The sequence below is a fragment of the Melozone crissalis genome, unplaced genomic scaffold (genome assembly GCF_028551555.1).
Source record: "Melozone crissalis strain CALT ecotype California unplaced genomic scaffold, PUWL_Pcris_2 ptg000005l_1, whole genome shotgun sequence".
NCBI classification, from domain to species: domain Eukaryota; kingdom Metazoa; phylum Chordata; class Aves; order Passeriformes; family Passerellidae; genus Melozone; species Melozone crissalis.
In genome coordinates, this window is record NW_026535783.1 from 49,495,249 (window position 1) to 49,517,416 (window position 22,168).

The 22,168-nt window shown below is 40.1% G+C and overlaps 2 protein-coding genes across 5 annotated transcripts in view; one reads left to right on the forward strand and one right to left on the reverse strand.

Moving 5' to 3' along the window:
* Positions 1-7,559: 7,559 nt before the first annotated feature.
* On the forward strand, positions 7,560-9,759 carry MED18 (mediator complex subunit 18). The gene is made up of 2 exons (XM_054286324.1): positions 7,560-7,678; positions 7,840-9,759. The coding sequence occupies exons 1-2, from the start codon at positions 7,603-7,605 to the stop codon at positions 8,391-8,393; spliced, it is 630 nt and encodes a 209-aa protein (XP_054142299.1). The 5' UTR covers positions 7,560-7,602; the 3' UTR covers positions 8,394-9,759.
* Positions 9,760-11,220: 1,461 nt separating this feature from the next.
* CERT1 (ceramide transporter 1) overlaps positions 11,221-22,168 on the reverse strand; it is an 80,507-nt gene continuing 69,559 nt past the window's right edge. For all 4 annotated transcript variants that reach the window (XM_054286283.1, XM_054286272.1, XM_054286301.1 and 1 more), the window contains 7 exons: positions 19,917-20,012; positions 19,098-19,230; positions 18,900-18,970; positions 17,441-17,569; positions 16,549-16,678; positions 15,303-15,439; positions 11,221-14,176 (listed from right to left, as the gene is read on the reverse strand). In XM_054286283.1, coding sequence (XP_054142258.1) covers positions 15,312-15,439; positions 16,549-16,678; positions 17,441-17,569; positions 18,900-18,970; positions 19,098-19,230; positions 19,917-20,012 — 687 coding nt within the window. In that variant the 3' untranslated portion in view covers positions 11,221-14,176; positions 15,303-15,311. The remainder of the gene's footprint in view (positions 14,177-15,302; positions 15,440-16,548; positions 16,679-17,440; positions 17,570-18,899; positions 18,971-19,097; positions 19,231-19,916; positions 20,013-22,168) is intronic.

The following is a 22,168-nucleotide window of genomic DNA, read 5'->3' on the forward strand; positions in this document are numbered from 1 at the left end:
GCACAGGCATTCCTAGGCATGCACACTGATTCCTGGGAAAGAGCACAGCTGGGAAACCACTTGCTTTCTCATAGGAGTGTACAAGTACACACTGGGTGTGTCAGTGCACAAACAGTGGACAATTTGCATCCTTGATGTGAACTTTGCTCATAAGGTGAATACAGGCCCTGGGAAAAGCTGTGGTAGAGGGCCTGTCCTCCTTCCAGCTCTCTTGTGGGGTGCACTGCGAGCTCTGGCTATTACTCAGAGTGTTTTTCAGATATGTGATCCTCTCCATCTCCTTTAGGACATGGCTTACCATTTTCAACATCATATCCTCTTTTTCCCTTTGGCTTGGGTTAGGGAAGGTTTATATTGCACAATGATACCTGCTGAAACAAGATGATAGTTTGGGATCCTGTCTTGCCCCAGGGCAAGTTTGTATTCCTGTCAGGTCCACCATGTCGTGCACACAGAGTAAGAAGTGACACTGGTGTGCATCCAGTGACACCCCTAGAACTGACAATTCCATACCTTGTCCTCCTGCCTGGAGATGTCTGCTGGCCCCAGGCTCACCTTGCTTACTAGCCTGTGGAAGGGGGAAGGCCTGCTTCCGAAGTTAATCTCACCTCAGTGCTCCAAGGCTTTTGCAGTCTATTACACAATGCAAAACTACTTAGCATCCTGCCTTAACCACCAGCTTTACTTCGGTCTGCTCTTAGGGGACTCCAAGAGCTTTAGCCCCAGCTTTCATAAGTTGCTCCCATTCCATTCCCACTAGGACTTAGGCCTTCTAGAAGAATATGGTGGTTTGACCTTGTTCACCTCCATTTAAACAGGACAGGAAAGAGAAATTGTAAAGGCAAAAATGAGAAGACAGATTGAGATAGAGACTGCTTAGGAGATACAGTGAAGATACACATGGAAAGCAAAACTAAGAATCTAATCACAATTCCCTAGCAGCAAGCAGAGGAACACTAACAGTTTGGCGCACTAACAGTTACTTGAGAAAACAAATCCCACAACCATGAATGTCCCCACTTTCTCATCTTTTTCCCAGAGCTTTTGGTGCTGGGCACAATGGCATCTGGTATGGAATATTGCTGTGGGCAGCTGGGATTAGATGTGACTCCCTGTGTTCCTTCAGAGCCTCTCATCCACCTCTAGCCTACTCACTGGCAGCAAATGCAGGAGAAAAAGAAGGACAAAAATAAGGCCTTGATGCTGGCAACCCCTGCTCAGCAACAGCCAAAACACTGCTGTGTAACCAATGTTCTTAGTCACTAATCCAGAACATAGCCTCATACAGGCTGCTATGGAGACAACCAATTTCATCCCAGCCACAGCCTGTATAAAAATAGAAAATCTGGATCTTGGCACCAATACCCACAACAAGTGAGATCCACAACAGCCAAGTAAAGACCAGCTCTTAGAATCACAGAAGGGTGTGGGTTGGAAGGGACTTAAAAGAGCATTAATTTCAACCCCCCCTGCTGTTGGCACGTACACCTTCACTAGACCAGAGAATCACAGAACTGTTTAGAACAGAATTTTAGAATCATTGAGTCCAACTCTAAACTTAACACTGTCGAGTCCATAGGCTAGAAAGGCATCAGACTGATGCACCTGACATGTTCCTTCCTGACATTCTTCCTTCCTGTTGTGTGGCCTGATGGCACACAGTGAAACAGACATGATGCATTTCTCTTACTCTCCCTGGATCCTCCTGGAGGCCTCTCCTGTGGACACAGTGCACAAGACAGAACCTGAGTGTCAACAGAAGCCAGCCATATTTCCTTTCTCCCTCCTTGCTCATACCAGGCAGCAGTAGCAGAATGGAAAAAATCACCTCTTTCTTTATCCACCACCAGAAACATAAAGTCAGGTTGCTCAAAGCCCCATCCAACCTGACCCTGAACACTTCCAGTCATGATCCAGCCATAATTTCCCAGTTCCAGCATCTCAGCACCCTCACAAGAAATAATTTCTTCCTTACCCAGTTTATCCCTTTGGAGAAGAATTCTACAAGGTCAGTCCACACTTTCACAAGCTGGAACACCAGGATGAAAATAACTATGCCATAAAAATGATGTCAATTACCAATCTCTCCCAGGACCATTGAGTGAAGGACCACAGTTAGGCAACTAAAAACGTTCCCTCATCCTCAAAACAAATGGGCAATGTTGCGACCTTCTTTTGCCCAGCCCATTGCATCAGTTTCTCACCCACAAGCCACACTCACCCACTGCACAGGTTTATGCTCAGGTATAACGATGCTGCTAAGGGTAAAACTTCCTTTAAAAAGGTACTTGAAAGAAGCCAGATACAAATGTAATGGTACACAGAGGAGTCACTCCCCATCTTTTCTATGAGAGAGCTGGCATAGCTCTGTGTGAGCTGGTACAGTTTTACAACACCAGAGGTTAAATTAGTTCAACCTTTGGGAATACTGGCTCTAAAAGATGCCTCTTTAGTGAAAAAAGAATGGGCAGGTCTATAAGGTGCAAGGAGTGACACCACTGTTCACAGAGTTTCTTGATAAACAGAATTATACTTTTTGTAGGATAATCTTGTTTTTTCCCCTCATGAAAATTGTTCCTGGGTAAGTAAGTCTGAAGAGCAGAGAATTCTAATTTAATTCCTTGTAGCAGTTTCTTTTAATATCTAACAATGCACTCTACATTTAAAATCCTGGGAACGCAAGCACATAGCATAGAAAATTACATGCAACTTTAGTTTTTGCTTTGGTGATACAATCTTAGGAATGGGGCAAAGTCTCAAGCCACCAGGCTGGCCAGTTCACTGAAATAACTCATTTGGAAAGTGTTCTTGCTTTGTGAGGTGGGGAGGAATAAATCATAATGTGCATTACACTGAGGCTCATGGTAAGTCACAAATTACCTGATGTTTATTATTAATTTCTCTGCTTGTGCCATAACTTGATGTAGTCCTGCTAGTTACGATGGTCCCTCAACTACCGACATACAACTCAGCCACTGAATTATCTGTTAACACACAAAATGACTTAATGCAAATTATGTAATGAAATCATTATCTAAATTGCCTATTACATAACTGAGCAGAGTAATTATCCCTCAGCATGAGAAAGATGTTGAGATACTGGAGTGAGTCCAGAGAAGAGCAATGGAGTTGATGGAGTGTCTGGAGCACAACTCCTGTGAGGAGTGGCTGAGGGAGCTGGGGTGTCTAGTCTGGAAAAAAGGAGGCTCAGGGAAGACATCATTGCTCTCTACAAGTGCCTGGAAGGAGGCTGTAGCCAGGTGGGGCTGGTCTTTCCTCCCAGCTAACAAGCACAAGCAGAAGAGGAAGCAGTCCCAAGCTGCAGCAGGGGAGGGCTAGACTGGATATCAGCAGGAAGTTCTTCACTGAAAGGGGAGACAAGCATTGGAACAGACTGCCCTGCTCTGGCAGTCTCACTGGAGGTATCACTGAGCCTGGCAATGTCAAAAGAGGTGTAGATGGGGCAATCAGGGACAAGGTTTACTGGTGCACCATTGGACTTGATAAGGTTTGAAATCTTTTACAACCTTAATCATTTTATGATTCTGGTAGAGGAGCCTACAGGGAAAAGGAATGGAGTTGAGCTCAGGAAAAAGGGCAAGACAACTTATTCTACTGTTTGTCCTTCTGTCTCCCATTAACTTCCCATTATTTTAAATCAGCAACAAATTGATTTTCCACGTGTCAAGAATGTTCTGCCCTGACAAAAACCAGGAAGCAATCTTCCTGTCTTTCTCTTGACCCATGAGCTTTCTACTCTTCTACCGAATTCTACTCTTCTACCGAATCCTGCTGTATAGGTGGCGAGCATTTCACTCTCTGCCAAGGTATCCCACCACAAGTCTAGTTATTTCATTCAAGAAAAAATCTCCTCTTCCAAAAGGTGAGCAAAGAGAGGAATACAAAGTAATGACTTCATAAACTAATTAAGGTACTTAATACCCTAACTGTCCTCTAAACCCCAGAAAATGTCATTGACAAATGGGCCTTTTTGAAAGTTGCAAGTCTGCCAAAGCAGAGCAAGTTGAAAACTCTCAGGTTTCAGGAGCTTTTGCCCTTTTAATTCCTGGGAAAAGAAGTGGAAAGGAGTTTGTGAGCCCCTTTAAAATGTACTTACTCATACTGTATGAGATATTAGTCCCTTGAGACTCAAGTGAAATTTAGGTTTGATTTTGTTAAGCACTTGCATCTTAAACAAGCTTTAAAGCTAGACCACATGCTCAGGAGAGACCTTATCACTCTCTACAACTGCCTGAAAGGAGTTTGTAGAAAGGTGCAGATTGGTCTCCTCTCACAGACAACAAGTGACAGGACAAGAGGAAATGGCCTCAATCTGCACCTGGAGAGATTCAGGCTGGACATCGGCAAGAATTTCTTCACTGAAAGAGTTGTCAAGCATTGGAATGGGCTGCCCAGGAAGGTGGTAGAGTCATCATCAACAGAAGTGTTTAAGGAAAAAATGGATGCAACACTCACTGCCATGGTCCAATTGACAAGGTGATGTTCAGTCATAGGTTGGACTTGATGACTTTGAGATGTTTTCCAGCCTAAATAATTGTGTGATTCATTGCAATAATTTCAAAAAGCTAACACATAGATTTGTGGGGTGGAAGACTTTGTGCTGTTAATTTGTGAGTGAATGTAGAGTGCTGTATGCTTAATCTGAAAGCATTTTTGATTGATAGATGTAACAAAATTGGATTCGGACCTTAAGTCTGTAACATGGGTGAGAAAAAATTCTGAGTTTTAGAATCCAGTTTATATCTAGCTGACCATCCCTTCTGCTGGTATTATTTCAATGAGATCATGGCTGGATCACTCATTTCACCTGAGGTTTCCCAGCAGAGCTCTGCTCTGAGCACTTGACATGTGACACAGAGCTGAGATAAAGGCCTGGTCCCACATGGGCAGCCCATTTCCCTGACACAGAGAGCTGAGTGAGATGGATTTTCAAGGGAGCTGAACAGAATGTTGGTGGGTGGCTGGGAATAACACGTTTACTCTTAATTACTATCTTTGCTTCTCTCCACCTCCTCCATCTGTCTGACCACCTGTTGTTGGTGTCTGCTGCATCCCATCTTCAACAGCTGCAGAAAAAGTTTCTTTAGGATACCTTAAAGTTATGTAGATGTACCCTAGATCTTCCAAGCCCACAGTGACAAGCAGCTCAGCAGATGCAGGACTATGCTGCCTTTTACTCTGCCAGTGAAGGTACTTGGAGATGCTGTGGCTGTGGCACATTTTATCACCTACATTTTCTAGAACTGCAGGGGAATGGGATGACCTCTTTGGGACATTTCTTTTCCGGACTGCACTACTGCATAGCTTGTCAGATTGTGGTGCAAAACTACTCAGAGTAGTGACAGCTGTGGAATTTGAAAGAATTTTTACTTCGAGACAGAAATTTGATATCCTTTTAAGTTTTATGAGGCATCTGTAGAAACACTATTATGCACTTCAGCTAGACAGAAGCGAAAATTGGTATCACTACAGAGAGAAGTGAACCTCAGAAATTACCCCTCTTGAAATGCTAAAATATTTTATACTGCTCTTTACTTTTCTTAGCTATCTTTCTCAATATTTTTTCCATGCTAACTGTATGATGATGATGATCAGCTAAGTAAAGCTGATCCATATATAAGAGGAAACGTTTTTTTGGTCCTTGAAGCTTAGGAATGCTTTTAAAACAATTACTCAAACCTTTTGTTGACTATTTTCTTACTTTATTTCAACACAAGCCTCTTATCTGCAATCTGGGGAGTATGTACAATGTGCATCCACTATGGCAGCTCCCTGGGCTGTGGTTCCCTCCTTTGTCAATATTCCCCTCATGGATTGCACTGCACCCCTCAGGTCACCCCTGCTGGTCAGTACTCCAAACTACCTCTGGTACATCAGGGGTGACACAAACCATTACTACTCAGGGAGGGCACAATTATGCCATTTCTCATTTGCAGGTCTTTGGCTTGTACCAGAATTTATATAATTTTTCTGGGGGGTGGCAGGGAATACCACAGCGGTGTAGATACTGATAAAGGTAAGACAGACATACTGTTCACGTTCTGTGTGGCCTAAAGGTTTGCTACACAAAAAAAAAAAACTGCTAAGAGAAAGTCATATTTATAACTCTATTTTGAGTATTGACAGGTACAAATTCACCTGGTACATATTGGGCATTTTCATCACTTTTTGAAACCAGAAGCTTTTCTGCCTAGAAATGGTGCACACCCTGCCAGGCCCAGATGAGATTTCTGCCTTTCCAAACCAATGAATCATGTGTTGCACCTCTGGTAACAGTTTTTAACCCAAACTGCTGCAGGAGCTGATGCCTGGTGCCCAACTCCCAAGAGCATCAACCCCTTTGCTGTTGCTGTAAGAGACAGATTGGAACATTTCTGGTGGGGAATTTACACAGAATTTATTGCATGTGCCACCTCTCCCTGGGGAGAGGTGTGGGTGCAGCCAGGATGACCCCTGATGGTTGGGCCTGACTGCTGGCCTCCCATTCTCCTCCACTGTGCCCCCTGTGCTGGCGTGATGCCTTAAGGCAGCACAGAATCTGAAAAACATAAAAGCCAAAGCCAGAGGCATCAGGGTGAGGCTGGCAGTGAGCCCTTTGAGAACTGGGCCCCTCAAGATTTGAGGTCTCAAGATTTGAACCAAATTTGCAATGGTTTGTTTTTTTTTTTCAGTTGTTAATCAGAAGCTCTAGCTTAACAGTTATAATTAAGCAATTGCACTGTGAACATTGCGTCTTTTGTTTTGAGGAAAGGAGAAGACAATGCCAAGATAAATGGACTCTCTGGATGCGAGCTGCCAGGAGTGAAGTCAGCAGGAGTGGGCAGTAAGTGAGGGAAGGTAATTCCAGCAGTGGATGACCGTGACCCCTGTCTCATTGACCACCAAACCCCGATCCAAAGGGGAGGGAGAACCATGCCTGGAAGAACCTAAAAGGGTGCTCCTCTTGGAGAAGCAAGAGATACAACTAGCAAATAGGGTTTGAGTACTAATTAGGAGAAAAGTCATACAACTTACAGACAACAAATGCCTATGCCTTTGTTTGTTAAAAGGTATACATAGTGTAGAGGTTTCATGATCACAGAGCCAGCCTTTCGTGAGTTACCTCCTGACCCCTGGCTTTGAGCAAACTAGAATAAAAGACAGAAATACAGTATCACAGAATCGTTAGGGTTGGAAGGGACTTATGGAGATAATCCAGTCCAACACCCCTGCTGAGGCAGGGTCACCCAGAGCAGGTGATACAGGAACATATCCAGGTGGGTTTTGAATGGCTCCAGAGAGGGGCACTCCACAACCTCCCCGGTAGCCTGTTCCAGCGCTCCGCCACCCTGGGGCTAAGGAAGTTCTCCGGCAGGTCAAGGGGAGGCGGAAAAAGCCGTGTTCCGGTCCGTCCTTGGCCGGTGTTCGCTTCCGGAACCCGCCCGGGCCGTGTGAGGGAGCGGGGCCGGGCGCTCCAGACCCCGCCCCCAGCCCCGGCCCCGCCCCACCCGCAGCCCCCGCCGGCCCCGCCGAGCCGCCAGGGGGCGCTGCTGCCGCCTTGCCCGCCGCTGCCGCCGAGGCCGCGGAGCCGGTGCGGAGCGCATGATGGAGGCGCCGCCGGTGACCATGATGCCCGTCACGGGCGGCACCATCAACATGATGGAGTACCTGCTCCAAGGTAGGCGACTGCGGGACCGAGCAGCGCGGGCAGCGGGGGAGGCGGGGGTGCGGTGCTGGCGCCGCGCGCGGGCGGGCCGGAGGGCGCTGGGACGGGCGCGCTGCGGAAGGAGCGCAGCTCGGCCTGTGGGGGAGGCGATGGTGGTGGCGCTGTCTCCGCAGGGAGCGTGCTGGACCAGAGCCTGGAGAGCCTCCTGCACCGCCTGCGCGGGCTGTGCGACAACATGGAGCCCGAGACCTTCCTGGACCACGAGATGGTGTTCCTGCTGAAGGGGCAGCAGGCCAGCCCCTTCGTGCTGCGCGCCCGGCGCTCCATGGACAAGAGCGGCATGCCCTGGCACCTGCGCTACCTGGGACAGCCCGAAATCGGCGACAAGAACCGCCACGCGCTGGTGCGCAACTGCGTGGACATCGCCACGTCCGACAACCTGACGGACTTCCTGGTGGAGATGGGTTTCCGCATGGACCACGAGTTCGTGGCCAAAGGGCACGTGTTCCGCAAGGGCATCATGAAGATCGTGGTGTACAAGATCTTCCGCATACTGATGCCAGGAAACACGGAGAGCATTGAGCCGCTCTCCCTCTCCTACTTGGTGGAGCTCAATGTAGTCGCGCCAGCAGGACAGGACATTGTTTCTGATGACATGAGGAACTTTGCTGAGCAGCTGAAGCCTCTAGTACACCTGGAGAAAATAGACCCCAAAAGACTAATGTGATTGAAAATCTGGGCCATTAAGGCATTGTTTTTGTGTTTCAGAAAAGGATGTTTTTCTAAAAGGTTTTTTTGTGGGCAAATCAAAGCAGGGAGAAGGGAATAAAGTACTATATATCACTTTTGGCAGTTATAATTACTGAGTGTTTTTTTCCTTCACTTGTGAATTTGAACAAAAGTGGACACTTTAAATTAGCACTGTCAAAAAAAATCAGTAAATGTTAATACCGACAGTTTCCTTCTCTTGCATGGGAGATAACTTAAAAAGCCTATTGCCTAACACTAAAAATGTCAAGACTTACTGGAATTCATCCCTCTGTGTACCCAGATCCAACTACTGTCTTAAGATTTTTAGAGCACAATTTGTGTCTCCTACCTAGTAATCCAAAACTTTTTCTTTTCAGTAATAGATGAAGTTAATATAGTTTAATGCAAGAGGTGCTGTTTCACACAGGCATTAACACAGAAACTGCTATATAAAAGAGCAACTAACTGTACACCTCTTCACCAAACTTTATATGACAGGAACAGCTACTTGTTAGGGAAACTCTTTCTTCTGATGTAACCAAAGTTAGAGTTGGAAGAAAATCTAGTAATATTAACATTTGCAAGTGGTTTTCACATCTTTCGACAGTGTTCCATTATTTTCACTGGAATTGGTTAGGACAGTCTTAGTTAATAACAAAGTAAATTACCAGGTACTTTTTATTACTGAATTTCTCACAGCTGACAGCTATATTAAATATTGAAATGTTAAGTGCTTTATAGAAAAAAAAAATATTCACAGTTTTTCATTAAAAATGTATTACAAACAAATCAGCATCTGTTACTTGAATTACTGATGATTTTGCTTAGCACCTCTCTTAGCAGGATGGTTAGTTACCCTAGTAGTGTCATGATAATTCAGTGTTTTTTGAATTAAGTTTGAGAGTTTTCAGGTACAGTTCAGTCAAATAAAAGCCAGGAAAGATAAAGGAGCTAATTTAAATTTCTCAGGTTCTTTGCAGAGGTCAACCATTTCACCCATTGTTAAAGTGTTCCAAGCTCCATCAGAAACGTTGCCACCCTTCAGCACCCCAAGTGCTTTATGAAACAACTAAAGGCAGGGGCCACTCTCAGAAGAAGCTTCGGAAGGTTTTTAATAGCTACATTTTCAACTGGATCAGTGCTGCAGGCTCCGATGTGGGGCGTGGGGAGGCCTTGATTACTGGGGTGGTACTTGAGCACCCTCAGGCTGAAGACAGAGCAGTGATTTCCAACAGGGCAGCAGTGAGGCATCACCAGCATCACTGCTCATTACCTTGACTACAGGTATTTTCTGGAGGGTACAAACACACCTGCGGTTCTGCTCATACTTGGGCATGGCTCACCCTCACCAAGACAGCACACTATCCTGGGCCTCCAAGCTGGAATTCTCTCATATACAGGGCAAAACTTCCTAGGAGCTTCCTAGGCTGTTCCACAGTTGAGTGACAGTCTTATCCCAGCAAATGGGAATTGTTAAGGCTGTTGTCATATTTTGCCACTCTTTGCACTAGTTAAAAATCACTGGCTACAACTTTACAATCTGTGGCTTATTTCCTGGCACACAAAAGTTTAGGAAGTCTTGTGGATGACAATAGTTCTAACTATTGATTGATTCAAATTAATAAATATTAAAAAAGTTTTTATTTTTAAGGAGAGTTTAAACCCTGAAAACTTCAGCAATCCTCAGTATCAGGCTTCCTTATCTGACGGTAGTCCATGCATAGAAGAGGCAGGTGTGCAGAGAGAAGAGCTTACTGCATCAATGGCTACAGCTGAGGAAACTTTCAAGTTGCCAATGTTCAAAGTGTGTCTCTTTCTTCTAAGAAAATGTATTTTTCTCCTCCTATAAAACTTAGTTTGTCAAAGCTGGAGACAGAAGATGATTAGTGTTAGTAATTCACACTAGTAAATTGTGTGTCATAGCCCTAATTATCATTCATCATCCACAGTCAAATGATACTGCAGTTACACAGAAATGCTCAACCTCTTTACTGAAAAGTATCCAATTTTTAAATTATGCACGTAAGTTACGGTACCATGAATGTGAAATGCGACCTTTGGGGGGGGGGGGGGGGGGGGCAGGGGCAGGATTTCTTTTTGCCAGGTAAAATAGCTGCATTCTCCAAGGTGAGAGGTTACCTCAGGACTCTGTGTTTTGCAATATATTACAAGAAACCTGATACAGCTGCGCTTAAGTTTTGATTCTGTTCAGGTAATGCCTTCTGTTACTTCAAACTGTTCCTCTAGTCCTGCATACCTGTAAGAATTCTTCTAATTTTCCTGATTGCTATATAAAGAAGTAGAAATCACTGCAACAAATAAAGGTAGGATTGCTATTGATCTATTAGGGACCACTTACTTCTACTGTTAAGAAAAATTGCTCATGGAAGCTTATCTCAGTTACTAAAAATTACTCTTTCTTTGGAAAAGCCGTAACTTTATGCTTTAGCCCATCTTAGTCCTGGGTTGCTGCTCTTCCCATGCAAGCTCCCAGAATCGTATTATTCCTTACAAATGAAGAGCTGACATACTCTGGAAGTGCTCTGCATTATAACTACACTCTACCAGGAGCACCTTGTAACACCCCTCTGATTGCTTGCACAAAATGAACTTCTCAATGTGTAAACTAATGTGGCATTCATGTTTTCATCTCAGTGATGTCAGTAACACAAGTAAACTGCTTTCCTGTTAAATGTTTTCCATGCACTAGAATATTGTATATAATTTCATTCATGATTTAAAAGTTGTTTAAAAGGTAAGGTTTCTCCAAATATTGGGAAGTTAAAAACAACAAGAAGCCAAGATTTTTCTTCATAATTTTTAATACTTTTTAAATTTTAAATACTGGTTTTAAATTTGTGATTGTAACATGTAAGAGCCAACTTCTTTTAATTTTTAAAACTTATCATTAGGATCATAAAGCTATTATAGAACAGTTACAACTCTACACACTCAAGGTACTCAAAAATATGATTCATGTTTTAAGTCTGTAAATGAACAGTGGCAATTCAAATACAGCATTATCTGTACAACTTGACAAAAATACAGGTGGACAATCTGATTAAAGAGAATCTGCACAACTTCAGATAAGCCAGCTCAGCCCAATTAAGTAAAAGATAAGGTTTTTACAAAGTGCATCACATTTTTCACAGATAAATTTGTCAAAGATTTTCAGGTTCTCAGACAGAATAACAATGACCATCTCATCTTCATTCCCAGTACAAGTTCTATCAAGTCATGTCCTTCAGATCTAGCTTGGCAACATCCAAATTCTCCAAATAGATGCAGATATCCAGAGAACAATATCCTATGATTGCTGCATTTTCAGCCTTTTGAACTGGTTTAGCTTACAAAACAACCATTCTAGAGTCAGAAGCTGCTTCTGCAAAGACCACCACAGCTGTGTTAACACTCTTGATCTGTTAACAGGAGGAAATGAACTCAGAGCGCACAGACATGGCAGTGACTGACAAGAGAGATGGGCTCAAGAGACAGGGTAAATTGTATAAAACCATAAAAGCAACATCCCTTCCAGAAGAAAGGATCTAATGGCTACTCACAAAAGGACAATATGAGAGGCCTACTGCCTTTTGAGATTACTTTTCCAGAGGTCCATTAATAATGATTTCTCAGTCACGTAACTCCTTCCATAGTCTTTAAAAAGCCTCTTACAAATCTGATTGGGCAGGGCTAGCTACAGTGAAGTACCAGTGCCTTTATCTAAAAGTAAAACATACTCTTTACAAATAGTATCTGTAGTGTCATTTTATTTACAGAATAAATCGCAAAAGTACATCACATTTAGTGCAAATGCAACTAATGATATAAGTTTATATACTGCTTTGTAAACTTTCCATACCTTTGTAAAATAAAGCTATCCTATTAAATTAATAAACTTGCCCGTGTTCCAACAATTACCAGAAATGGCAAATAAGGAGTTAAACTCTTTATATTTTGGACTTTTTTTTTTAAAGTTCCCATCAGTGGCTATGGTGGAATGTACCACTGCTTGGTGATTGTAAAAAGATGACGTACATTTTGAGGTATAAGATTTTGTTTTTTAACATTGGTATATAAAATGCTCACTGGTGATATAGTAAAGATGTACAAATTTTCATCTTATTTGCCTTGCTAACATTACCATATAGGCACTTTTCTACATATTCAAATGAACAGAATAACTCTGTAATAAGGCATATTCCATGCACACCATTAGAGAAAGGCAAATAAAAAGGGAGGAGTTATGGAGCATGAAATCTGCATGCGTGTGTAATCATGTGTTAGATATGGTTTCATCTCTACAGAGAAGATGAACAGAGACATTTTTCAACACTGTGCAGATCATATTTACTCATTTAACCAAATCTTCACTAAGTTACTGTATTATATCTCTTTTCAGGCACCTAGCACACTATATCAAATAAATCTGACTTTCAGCTTTCTTTTAAAGAAAATATATCTGAAACTTTTTTCCTCAAGATACCCAGTTTAGTGAAACACCGAGCAGTCTCTGAAGAGTTTCCAACTATAAGACATGGATAAAAGACCTCACAGTCAGTACTAGCCCAACACAGTCCTCTCTTAACAAGTATCTCCAGAATCAAAGGCAGGCAAACATCTGACATTTAAATTTTCACAGCAGCTAAAGGGAACTTTCCAGCAAGAACTATGCATTCTTATAGCTCTGATGGGTTTTTGATCAAGAGGCAGATAATTTTCTACATGAACCTCATAGCACAGCTTCATTGAGATGAGGAAAACACATGCAGGATCTGAAAATAATGTACTCATCCTCAATCTAGACTGGGAATGTTGTTTTATGTAATCCAAATTACTTCAATAAATATTATACTGTACCTTCTCACAGCTTTGGGAAAGCCCCAGATATCATCCAAGAAAGCAGTCCACAGATAGCATGGACAGATGTCTCCCAGATTTTAGGCAGTCTCTTGCCCTCTCATACAGAATCTTTCTAGGTATTTCTGGATCATGTTTAATAACAAAAATTATGCAGCACATATTACATAACTAAAAAATACAATAGAAATATAAAGATATCTGGAAAAAATAAAGCTTTTCACACTCTTACTCCTTCAGAACTAAAGATCTTCATAAGAGTAAGACAATAGAAAAGGCAAAGTCATAAGGATATTGACAGCCCTCAGATATTAACTGGCATTTTATGTAACAAGATGATTCATTATAGAAACCAGCAGCAATGAACTGTGATTATACAAAGCAAAATAAAACCTGCCAACAAGTTACCAAGGTTTTACTGAAGCCACTCCTTTCAACAACCCCAAAATATCACACAGATTTTTGTGCATATAAAGCACATACAGTATGCTATATGTGCATTTGTCTCTTGTGCTTTTTACACATGCACAAAAACTGCGCAAGTATCTTAGGAAGGTTGACAATGAAATTCTACAACTTGTTTAAAATTAACACAGTAGCCCATGTTGGTGATTCAAAGCTGTATGCGCTTTTCTTCTTCTAAAGCAAGCAAATAAAAATAGAGCCATATACATGTTATCAATACATGTATTTATAATTACACACTGATTCAGCAAGAAAGTTAGCAGGAGAGAGCTATTGTTAAATATTCAGGCCCATGGTGTTGCAACACTTCTTCACTTCAGTACACAAAGCCTAGAACCTGGGCCATAAAAAGACTGTAGATCCTTCGTTCCAGCATGGAGTGCTCTGTGCATAGTCACTTCTCCCATGTGGAATGCTCACCCAGTCTTGTTCTGATTGCTGCAGGTAAGCAAAGAAAAGAATACAGCACTGACAAATTTGTATACTGTGAGTAAAATTAACTTGTTAAACACCTTAGGTATGTATCATCAGGACTGCTATGATCACATGCTAACTGTTGCGTTGTGATGCCATGTTTCTAATGCTTTACTTACACTGCTTCTCTAACAATTTAAATTTAAAACTGTGAATCATTAAAGGGATACCTGCCACAGAAGAATGACAACTAAGACTTTTGGAGTCTGACACAGTAAACAGGATCCAAAAATAGAAGTAACCTATGTCACACATAGAAAAAGTGATAGAGACTCATCTTCAGATGTGACTGAATGATGCTGTAACACTAGCACAACTAAACAGAATTCTGTGGTTTGACATGGCACTTATAGTAAATGAAATACATAGAAGAAGTAAAATTAGCAAAAATAAATTAGGCCTTATTTAACACTAAGGGGCTCAGATATCCTCAAAGTGGTCAAGAAATCCTCTTCTAACGTCATATCATCATCTAACTGTTCAAAAAACTTTAGATTAGCCAATAACCTATGCCATAAACAATATTTCCACTGACTTCAGAAAGCATCTGGAAATCCCTTTTCTTTCCTAGATTCATCAGAAAGGAAGAAAAACTTAAGTCACAGTCTTCTAAATATTCTAGTGGTTCATGCTGGTCTGTCAGTGAAGTTCCATTAATAAAAATCCTAGGTCAAACTATTCTGTCAATATAAAAGAAAACTGAAATGTACTCATAGTCTATGAAATATGCAATTGTAAGTAGAATTTAAGTTATAAAAAACTCATGAGGCTCGAGAGTAACTTCAATATGTATTTTTTCAGAACAAATGCAAAATGCCTGTGATAGCTGAAAAAAACCAGTACTTCATCCTATTTTACTTCTATATAAATTGGACATGTATGCAAAAACTTGCAAAATGAACCAATAGAAGTCTATGAAAACTAATGCTGGCTAAGTTGTGCAGCCATACACACAAATTACATGTTTTTTACAAGTATATTGCATGCTAAAGCAAGCACTGAAGCCATGCTAATCATGGAAGACACTCCCATATTGCATACTTTCATTTGGCCTTTAAAATGGTGAAAAAAATTTTAGAAGTATTTATACCTGCTAGTACTAGAATAAAATAGGCTTTCCTGCTGTCTTCTCTTGCACGTACGATGTAAAACGCTTTAAGAACTTTGGATATTCTCGTTTGGCCACTGCCCGTAACACTGATGCAGGAGCCCATCCTCCCGGGTTCACTACAAGTAAACAGGAAGAAGGACATTGAAATAAAGCAACTCCACTAAATGCTGAAAAAGTAACTTTTAGTTAATTACTCCTGCAACTCTTCCTGAAGTAACAAGAAGGACTAACCAACAGCAGATTTTTTTATGCCCCTAGGCTTGTGTTGTACTTTCTGTTTGTAATACTCAAGCTCAGTCCAGATCTATGATGCCATTATTTAGAAAACATTAAATATGCTGCATGGTGAGTCTTGGGAAAATTCCTGAATAGAAGAGGATATTCTCTATGGGCTTCCAAGAAACTAGGAGAAAGAGACTTGAGTGACTTCTTATTTCAAAGAAAGCAGAGTCAGTCTTAACTTTTCAATAATTACTGCATTTGCCTGCAGAACTGCCACACAGGCAACACCCTGCAAATGATTATAAAGCAATTAACCAAAACCTGAATTGATTTTTAATTACATTTTCATTCACAAGGAAAGTATGTTGCTGAAAAAGCTATTACTTCCCATATAGTCACAGTTCAGAATTTAGCAGTGAAAACATACTTTTTAAGAAATTTGGAAATGTTAAAAAAAAAGTAAAAAGCTGAGTAAGCTACCCTTGAAGTGTTTTGTAGCTCTGGGAGAGAAGATAGTAAGCATGTCTCTCCAACACTAGAATACATTTCTAAACACTGGGTACAGCAACAATACAATTTGGCTTTGACAATCAGCAGCTTTTCAGCCTAATGAGATTAAATGGGAGGAAAAAAATTAGTAGTACATGAAAAAACCAAACATCATTACTGAAACTAAAAGCTATGCCAACTCATTCCAGTTGCACACATTTCTGCTCACCTTCCTCCACCCCAAGGCTATATACTTAGAACTGAGCTACACAGCTCTTCCATTTATTCCTCCCAGAGTACCACATAATGAATGATCCCATTCACCAGTTCATGTAGCACCTCAATTTGAGACCTTTTGAACATGATGAACACAAAGGTGATGCTATATATAGATACAACAGAAAGGGGAAAAGGCATCAAGCCTTTTTTTTTTCTTTTTTATTTTTGTGCCAGTATTGAACTTCCCAAAATTAACATATATCGTGAATGTCATACTGAAAAATTTTATACTTACCATTAGCTACATATGTAATCTTGCACAGAATGTTGTCCCTGCTTATTTCCTTGTTGCCCTCTGGTGGGCTTACTAGCGTCTGACAAATCATTGCAATATTTATTTTGGCACGGACACAGCGATTGTTCAGCTGCCAAAAAATGAAACATTGTAAGCTTTAAACTAAATTTGTTTCAGCATACTTGAGTATGAACATCTTTTCATCATGAAGTCTAAGACACTCTAGAAGCTCTGCTTCTGAGAGTCTACTTTCTAGCACTTGCACAGATGTAACGTGAAAATGAGTAAAATGATACATGGTGGATAGGGAAAGGATCTAAAATGTCAGTGAATCTCAGGTTTCTGCTTGCTTAACAAATTATAAGTTAATTACTTCAAGCGTTGTGACAAATCAGTAAAGAAACTGATTTATTTAAAGAATAATGTATCAGCATTTACAAATAACAGTTAACTTTTCCTTTAAAAGCAGGCTATGGAGTAGCAATTGAAGGAAAACAACCATTGCTATTATCTCACAGAACCAAGGCAAAACTGTAAAATGGAGACTTAACCCCATCTGTAATTATACAAACCTACTCCTATATTTGACAATGCTGAAGAGATACTGATTTGATTCCATACAAAATAGCCTCAAATCTTTAAAATGTTTTCACATCTCCAGAAATTTTGCTTCCATTCTGCTGTAACACCTTAGATCATCCAACTGAGAGATAAGGCAAGAAAGCTTTTGGCTAGGAATGCCTTCATCAAGTCATTTTACCACCTGATTTAAATTAACTGTACTTTTGTAAAAACCCTCCATCGCCCTCACACTATCACTGCAAATGCATTACCATGGGAAGAGAAAAACTACCTTAAAAGCAGAACTTCACAGAATCAAAATAATACTTACAGGAGCACTGTCATGTTCTACAGAGAAATTGCACACAATCCACGTTTCTGGATCATTTTCACTGAATGCTGGTATCTTTCTGATGGCAGACAAATACAGCACATCCCTTTGAGAGGCTGGCCACACTCTCTGCAGAGAAACAGCTGAACATAAGCTTTTGCAGGTTTAACAACTATCCTTAGTTAAAATTAAAAACCAAGCAAGGCAAACCAGGTCAGTTATATTATTAAGTTAAAGTATTTTCAAGTTAGTAATTTCATTCTGAAAACTGAAAGAGAACATAACTGTTGTAAATAGGGAACAAGAATTTCAGGTTCGCTACACTTCAAAAAAAATTAAGGCAAAACTTTAAGGTCTTTGAAATGCAGAACACTAAACTGCAATGAATTTTTCAGTTAAAAAAATATGAATAGGCAGTCACCCTTCTGTACTCTGAACCTCAGGCTTGTGTTTTAATTAATACTTGTAAACTACAAATTGAACTAAGGGTTAGGTGTACAGGGATGCATCTACATTTACTTATGTCTCCAGAGAAGAGAAAGGAGAGATATATTTGAAAAAAATATTACCTCAAAAAGCTACTACTTCAGTAAGATAGATATAGCAAACTGATATTATCCAAGAGAAAGCTTTAGAAGTGAAATGTGACAACGTGAAAGTTATAGAGTGAAACTGACAAAATAAAATACACAGAACTTATTTTCCTGACATTCAGTAGGAGAAAAAAGTTCTGGCTTCTACCACAACCAATACAGATGACACAACTGTCTTACTCAAAATTATGAGTCTTCTATTAAAGAAGTTTTAATATAAACTGCACTACTGGTAAAATTATCAAAGAAAAACCTTTTTTCTAACATTTGAATGTACTAATACTTAGAAACGTGCAAGACTAAGGATGAGTATGTAAATTTTATTCCTATAAATTTTTCAGATCTTTGCATTTCAGTTGTTGGGTTGTAATTAAAATGAACATTTTTATAAACTGACACCAGAACCATTCTGGGGGAAAAAACAATTAAGGTACACGAACAAATGCTGCACCAACAATTAAAAACACTTGCATTATGAGGTGGTATGTCAACTAATTGTGGTGAATGCTAACCTGCATTTTTGCAAAAAAACATCTGATACAGTGGTGTAGGTTTCTTCCTTGTAATCAGTGGTGATTTATTGCTTCTGTTTGCTTTGCATGAATCTGGCCTTGCTGGCAGTGATATAATCATGACATAAAAAGCAGGCCTCAATTGCTACTGCAAGCTCTATCAGACACATGCATAACTAATTATGCTCTCAAGAAAAGTCTCAAAAATTGATATAAGTTGCAGTTTAATAGAGAACTTATTCTGGAATATTGTCCAGACCAGTATTTAAGTTCTTAGGCCAGTAAAGTATTCAGAATATTGGAACATGCACGCTTCAGATGTCTCAGTAAGGTATGCAAATGAAGTTTTATTACCTTATGTGTCTGGTAAATGATGATTGCGTTATCAGCTAAATTTTCCACAACATGGAAATTTTCAATTGTTGCTAAAAGGGGAGGGGGGGTGGGGAGAAGAAAAAAAAACCCATCAGTGAACAGTCACACACAATAGGACAGTGCTATAAATACTATTCTTGCTGATAAACCTTCAAAGCTGAAGAACCAATGCCTTACTTTCCCAGTCATTACGAACATCAACATTCCAGAAGTAGTGGCAAACTTCATGTCCTGTTACCCCTTTAACAGCATGGGTTGCTTTCAAAGGATCTAGAACTATTCCGTTTTCTTCCACTTCTCGTCTGTATACCTATAGCGAAACACAAAGAAAGATATGTAGGACAGAAGCTGTCAAAACTGTTCATGTTTTAATTATTGAAATTTAATCAGTCTTAAAAAAATCTGAACCAACAAAGCACTTATCTAGAAGCTTATCACATGAATAATTTGCCATGAAAGTGTTCTCTGGTAACATCCATTGAAGACATTCTTATGTGGCATTTCACATTAAAATACCAGTACTTTAAGGTTTCTACTCAAAAAATGATTAAGCTAGCTTATTTATTACTATCCACACATATTTATAATCATGGTGGAGCAGCCAACAGTGTAGCTTGTTACTCTTGTTATTTTTGTACATAGAATTTACCCATTACTTTGATACCAAGCTTTAAGTAGGACAGAGTGAGAAAGGAATTTGTCAAGATGAATCTATTGCAAGAGTTACAAAGAATTTTATATGAATAAGTAGAATAGAAACCACAGTTCTCACGGACCCCAGTCCCAACCTAAACAGTGCTTTTCCCAGAGAGAAGTTACAACAGCATAACTTGATGATTGATAATATTTTCAAAAATCATAACATGATGTAAGTTGAAAAAGACCCTTAAGATCACTGAGTCCGGCAGTAAAGGTAACACTGCCAAATGTACACTGGAAGTATCTGCCTTCACAGTGTATCATCTTACACAAATTAATCAAACCTGAAACATTTACCTTCATTTCTCCCTCTTCTACCACTAGCTGCCAATTGGCATCTCCACCTACATCTTGCAAGGAATACGTCATGTGGTTTCGTACCATCTCTTCCACCTGTAAAGGAAAAAACCCAGGAGTTTTTAACTCATTCCTTCCATGTTTTAGGGGAGATACTATACAGCATTGGAAGTCACAAGTTAATGCTTCAATTCCTGTGCAGGAGCTAAATTTAAATGAGAGAGTTCTCTGTTAGGTTAGGAACAAGCAAATAATGCTGACCTTTGGAAACAAAACCCAAAATTTTGATTCAAATTCCAACTTCCTCTTTTGTGGGTACATCCTAGCCTGCCTTTGTGCCTTTAAACTATCAAAGCTCATCACTTCTAGCTAAAACAGTTCTTTATTTCAGCAGATAGGAACTGCAAGTATCTCTAAGTGGAATTACAATGCACTATAAGATATTCACTGGAAGAGCATTTTAAAAGCTCAACAAAGCCAGGGAATTAGGGAGGAAAACTGACAAGCTCTAAAAAGAAAATGCCCATGAAAAATCATATTGGAAGAGCAGTGACGAAAACAGTCACAAGCAGAACATGCCTCCTGTTTCAGAGGCATCTTTGCACAGTTGACAGCTAGAAAAAAACCCAGAAATGCCTACACTCAAAACATTATGATGGTACAGAGATTCTATAATTACAAAATGCTCATTTAAAACTTATTTTGCTAGCAGCTGTGCCTTTTTTTTTTTACAGCCAAATATTCGCTGTATTTTTATCAAGCTAAGTGAGTATCTCATTTTTTATTCTATACAATATGCATGAAAATGGGTACTGGGACAGGAAGATGATGCTTATTTTAGATCTAATACGTTATTCTGTTTCTTTCGTTCCCCACCCTTTTCCTAATGCCCCAAATAAAAACAGAAGCAAAATCATAGGGTACCCATTGCTGTGTAATGCTTCAAGTATTTGAAACACTTTAATAACTTTTTTCCACCCAAAAGACAGATGACTACTAAAACTTGTAATAGAAAGCAAGTCCCCATGATTCACAGCATTTTCCTGAACTACTTGAAATATCTTTTTTTTTTCCCAAAACAAAAAGCACTACAAACAAAATTAGTTAAATGGCCAACACAAAGATTAGTTGAAGTGCAACTTGAAGTGTACCCTGAACCCCAGGGTGCTTTTGCATATCTTACAAAAATATGAAGCCATAGTTTGCAGTAAAATATGTAAAACATATATGAGCAAGAATGAAAACAAGCAGAAAGCAAAAGTAGTATCAATTAATCTTTTTTTAATATGATACAGAACTGAAAGACGTTATTTACTTTTAATTTAAGGCAGTAATTTTGTTTGTGCTGTGTACCCAACAGGAAATACACTTAAGGCCAGAATCAAAAAACTCTAGAATCACAACATGAAAAAACAAAATCCATTGCATGGAAATCCTAGTTTGTGTTAGTTTAATTAAGCACAGACTTATCTAGACAAGGCAAAGTTATCAATCCAGGTTTTGGGTGCTCTGGTTCTGAGCTTCAGTGAACAAAAAACACCACCAAGATTTATGTTTCAGCTTCTAGACAAGTCAACTTTTGCTGCCAGTTACTAGCAGGTTTCCTACAAAAGTTTCTTCCCTTTTTTTTCCAGTGAAACCATGACAGTACAAACTGCCATGGTTTCATAATAATATAAATATATTTAAATAGCCCACATTTATATTTACATTATAAACTGGGTAAGAATGTGGGCTATTTAAATATTTAATGATTTAACTCTATGTTACACTGCTTTGAGAAAGGAATCCTTGCTATGCTCTCAGCACGTACTTGCCGTACTTTCAGGCCCTTATGTATTTTCTATCCCACCTCCTAATTTATTAAGGAAAATGCTGTGTTTATACGTTTACTTTTGTAGTTTTATACTTTTTGCTTCATGTGTTAGACGTGAAGAGATGAAGGAAATACCAAGGGAAGAAGAGAACAAGGCACCCACAGGAATGCAATCTGAACAGACTCCTGCTTCCCCAGGAAATGCAGTATTTACACAACCTGCTTGTGCACATTGTCTGTACAAACTGTACTTAGTCTATGCACTGGTCACCATCTGTCAACCTGCACCAATTTCAGAGGCACAGTCAAGATCCAAAGATTCTCTCCCACCTGAGAGGCTCACTCTTACCTCTGGGTTCCTAGTGGGCTACAAGAACGGTCTGCAGAAATGCTTGCAACCTGTATGCCATACAGCCTTGATCTGAACTTTGAGTGG

What these genes read in the sequence shown, in the direction of transcription:
- MED18 (XM_054286324.1), top strand. Translation starts at nt 7,603, where the DNA reads ATGATGGAGGCGCCGCCGGTGACCATGATGCCCGTCACGGGCGGCACC. An exon ending in GATGGAGTACCTGCTCCAAG is followed by an intron (nt 7,679 to 7,839) that starts GTAGGCGACTGC and finishes CTGTCTCCGCAG; the next exon opens with GGAGCGTGCTGGACCAGAGC.